This window comes from Fragaria vesca, linkage group LG7 (genome assembly GCF_000184155.1).
Source record: "Fragaria vesca subsp. vesca linkage group LG7, FraVesHawaii_1.0, whole genome shotgun sequence".
In the NCBI taxonomy this organism is placed as follows: Eukaryota; Viridiplantae; Streptophyta; class Magnoliopsida; order Rosales; family Rosaceae; genus Fragaria; species Fragaria vesca.
In genome coordinates this window covers 3,377,244-3,381,336 of record NC_020497.1, presented here as the reverse complement: position 1 = coordinate 3,381,336, position 4,093 = coordinate 3,377,244, and the positions used below count along the sequence as shown (strand labels likewise).

Sequence of the window (4,093 nt, the reverse complement as noted above, 5' to 3'; positions counted from 1 at the left end):
ATCATATTGTCTGGGCATAGTATGAATAGAATATTGCTTTTTGTAATTATACATTGCTAGCTTAAGCTCAAGGTCTGTTGATCAAATTATTGATGTTAATTTTTTTTTCTTTAGTAATATGAGTCAGGCACCAAGTAGTATTGGTTCTGGTTCTGCTGCAAGTGTTAATGCCGAGTCACTTCCGGTTGAACCTGGTGATGTGGATGACAAAGCTCCTTTGTGGATTTATACAAATAAGATTGAAAAGATGTCCGGCGGAGGATCTTGGAGGTTTGAATGTAAGTTTTGCAACACCAAATATGTTGGAGCTCATAATAGAGTTGTTTCACATTTGTTGAAGGATGGTAGGAAAAGGTGTCAAAGCTTGCCCGAAGGTCACTCCTCAACAACTAGCTAATATGAGCAAGTTACTCAATGATTGCAAAGAAAGAGTCAAAAATGCAGCCCCAAAATCAGTTCCATTGCCTTCATCATCGAGGAATGCAGCAACTTCTTCACTTGATTATGATATGAGTTTTACTTGTAGTAATCCAACATCAAGTGAAGTGGGCCCAAAGAAGAGGAAGGGAATGGGTACGGCTTTGGAAAAAGCATTTCAAAATAATTCTAGGGAGCAATGTAATGGTGAGATAGCTAGAATGTTTTACACAGGTGGCTTGTCTTTCAACCTTGCAAGAAATCCTCATTACCGTAGGTCGTATGTGCGTGCTTCCAACATTCCAGGATATGTTCCACCCGGTTACAATGCATTGAGGACTACACTTCTTCAAAAGGAAAGGAAGAACATTGAACTTCATTTACAGCCGATCAAGGACTCATGGAAAGCTAAAGGGGTGAGTATATGTAGTGATGGTTGGTCTGATCCGCAAAGGAGACCCATCATTAACTTGATTGCTGCAAATACGAATGGTCCGATGATGTTGAGGGCAGTAAATAGTCAAGGTGAAGTGAAAAGTGGTGAGATGATTGCTGAGTTGATTATAGAATGCATAAAGGAGGTTGGTCATGAAAATGTGGTTCAAATAATCACCGACAATGCTTCTAATTGTGTGAAGGCCTGTGCACTTATTTCAGCCAAGTATCCTACTATCTTCTGGACACCATGTGTAGTACATACCTTGAACCTTGCTGTGAAGAATATATGTGCACCTTCGCTGCAGACAAGAAACAATGATGATGTGTATGATGCTTGTAAATGGATAGGGCCTCTTGCGGATGATGTTTCATTCATCAAGAATTTCATAATGAACCATGGGATGAGGTTGGTGATGTTTACTGAGCACTGCGACCTTAAGCTCCTTACAGTTGCTTCAACTAGGTTTGCCTCCACACTGGTGATGTTCAAGAGATTTAAGAAAATAAAATCTGGTTTGCAACAAATGGTAATCAGTAATAAATGGGATGATTACAAAGAAGATGATATGAGAAGGGCTGCTGCAGTGAAACAAAAGATATTGGATGAGATGTTTTGGGATGAGCTTGATTATATTTTATCTTTCACTGAGCCCATATATAGTATGATTAGACGTTCAGACACTGATAAGCCGTCTCTTCATTTAGTGTATGAATGGTGGGAAGATATGATTCAGAATATGAAGAAAGCTATATATAGGAAAGAAAGGAAGCAACTACATGAGGATTCAAGCTTTTGGAATGCCGTGCATAAGGTATTGATGTCTCGTTGGAGCAAGAGTAGCACACCCCTGCATTGTATGGCGCATTCATTAAATCCCAAGTAAGTTTTCCTATGTGAATTGATTATAGTTTTCTCATATGAATGTTATAAGCTAATTTTACTAGACATGTGAATGTGTTGAGCATTGAGTTGATATGTGGATTGAAATCATTAGTAATATAAAGTTACTGCATTAGTAATATGGAATGTCTAGTGATATGTGAATGTTCATCAATTTCATATTACATATATTGTTACTGGACATGCATATTCATTATTAATATATATGGAGTTGATAACTAGTAATATATATGGAGTTGATAACTTATATTTGAGCATTGAAAGCAAATGAATATTTACAGCAAACATATTTTCGTTACTTTTCAATATGGTATGGATTATCAATGATTTTGTCATGTTAAATAATTAGGTATTACAGTTCGGAATGGCTTGCAGAAGATAATTCCAGAAAAAGCTCCTCATCAAGATATTGATATTACTAGAGAAAGAAAAAATTGCATTTTGAAGTATTATGATGATGCAAATCAGCGGAGAGACGTTAATGTGGAGTACTCCAATTTTTCGTTGTGTATGGATGATTTTTGTAATGTTGATGCAATGCATGATAGGTCCATCCTACACCCTTTGAAATGGTGGGCAGTTCATGGAGCTTCAGCACCAAGGCTTCAAGCCTTAGCATTCAAGTTGCTTGGGCAACCATCTTCATCCTCATGTTGCGAAAGGAATTGGAGTACTTATAAGTTCATACATTTCGCAACAAGAAACAAGATTACTCCACAAAGAGCGGAAGATTTGGTATTTGTACATACCAATCTTCGCCTTTTATCTAGAAGTAGCAACTCTTACAAACAAGGTCCGACTCAAATGTGGGATGTTGGAGGTGATCAATTTGATTCATTAGATGAAACTAATCTTGGGAGGCTCAAGTTTGAGGATCTTTCTCTTGATGAACCATCGTTGGAGGCTGTTTTGTTTGATCATGTTCATGAGAATGAGGATGATGTCTTTGTTGATCAAGTAGACTAGTGTTTATTTTTATTTGAGTTATTTGATTGTAGAACAATAACTTGGAATTTGCTATGAATTTGACAATGACTTTGAATTTGCTATTTATTTATTTTTGTATAATATATATATATATATTATTTTATTCAGCGCTTCCAAAACGCTTCGCTTCCAACAAATTTTGAAAAAAAACGCTTCCGGGTTTCCAAACGTTTCGCTTCCACGTTTCTGCTTCCGATTCCATGCAACGTAGACCATACACAACTACGAACTAGAAGTCGTAGAGGTAGAATTAGAAGAAAGGAATAGAAGTCACGATGAAAAGATAAGAAAAAGTGAATGGTACAGTTCTCAGACCCAAAAAAAAAATTTGATTGGCTATTTTTTAACTCTTGTATAAAATATGGTTAAATATCAATTAGGTGATCAAATTATGGCTATTTCTCAAAATTTCTCAATCAGAAAAGACATTCAGTGATACAGAGCGCAGTATATAGTCTCTTAGAAACATTCAACACCTTGTAATAATATAGCTAGTACAATTATGTCTATAGTATCACAATATTCCTGACTTTTCACTGCAAGACAAAGGTTTCATCGGCAGGGATTCTCCATCGTACATATGATATAAGCCTATATTCGTATGAGAATGGGACTCATCTATGTATGGAGGCATCTCTTTCTATATATATTTCAAAAGACTCTCATCTCCTTCGAGCAGTCCGAAATAGTACTGCACTAGCTTTCGTTTCGTGTGTCCTTTTCAAACAGGCCAGGAATATTCGATTGGTTTTCCTGGATATATGCTACTCTTTCTCTCTGCCCCTCAAATTAAAATTTTGAAGTGATCGACCAGCTTAGCTACTGAAACTATGCACGTTTATTATCACTCTCATTATGCTTGATTGTCTATCATAGTGCTACTTGTTGGTTAATTACTTGTCTTTTGCATGAACTCCAACAAAGATTTTCTGGAAGTACACAAATCAATATAGTGCTTCTCAGAAAACAACAACAACGATAAACAATGGGTGTTGCTAAATGTACCCAGCTAATTACTAAATGTACCCCGCATTAGTGTTTTTGCCAATTTTACCCTTATCTAAAAACAAACAAAGATGAATTAAGAACTGCAGTTTTTGCCTTCGACATTTTCAGGAACTTTCCGATCCTCCAATCTTCGATGGTTTTTGCCCTCATTGTTCTTCTGATATCAAAAATAACTGTATAGTTTTGAAGCACAATGAAAATCTTTGATAGATAATTATAAGTTGAGTCGATTAAGGAGAAACAATAATCATGAAATGAGCAATATGATGAACCCAAGTTTGATAAAGCAATAGGAAGAACCCAGAATGGATAAACCCAGATTTCCGATCCTCTCCACTAATG

The 4,093-nt window shown here is 36.2% G+C and overlaps 1 protein-coding gene across 1 annotated transcript; it reads left to right on the top strand.

Annotated features, from left to right (window-relative positions):
* Nucleotides 1-118: 118 nt before the first annotated feature.
* Nucleotides 119-2,722, top strand: LOC101292460. The gene is made up of 3 exons (XM_004308255.1): nucleotides 119-270; nucleotides 341-1,667; nucleotides 2,132-2,722. Exons 1-3 carry the CDS (start codon nucleotides 119-121, stop codon nucleotides 2,720-2,722), a joined length of 2,070 nt encoding a protein of 689 aa, XP_004308303.1.
* The last annotated feature ends 1,371 nt before the right edge of the window (nucleotides 2,723-4,093 follow it).

Bases quoted from the DNA above. Each gene is read 5' to 3' on its own strand.
- LOC101292460 (XM_004308255.1), top strand. From the start codon at position 119: ATGAGTCAGGCACCAAGTAGTATTGGTTCTGGTTCTGCTGCAAGTGTT. The intron at 271-340 runs GTTTGAATGTAA...CATTTGTTGAAG, and splicing joins TCCGGCGGAGGATCTTGGAG to GATGGTAGGAAAAGGTGTCA. The intron at 1,668-2,131 runs GTATTGATGTCT...AATGGCTTGCAG, and splicing joins TTTGGAATGCCGTGCATAAG to AAGATAATTCCAGAAAAAGC.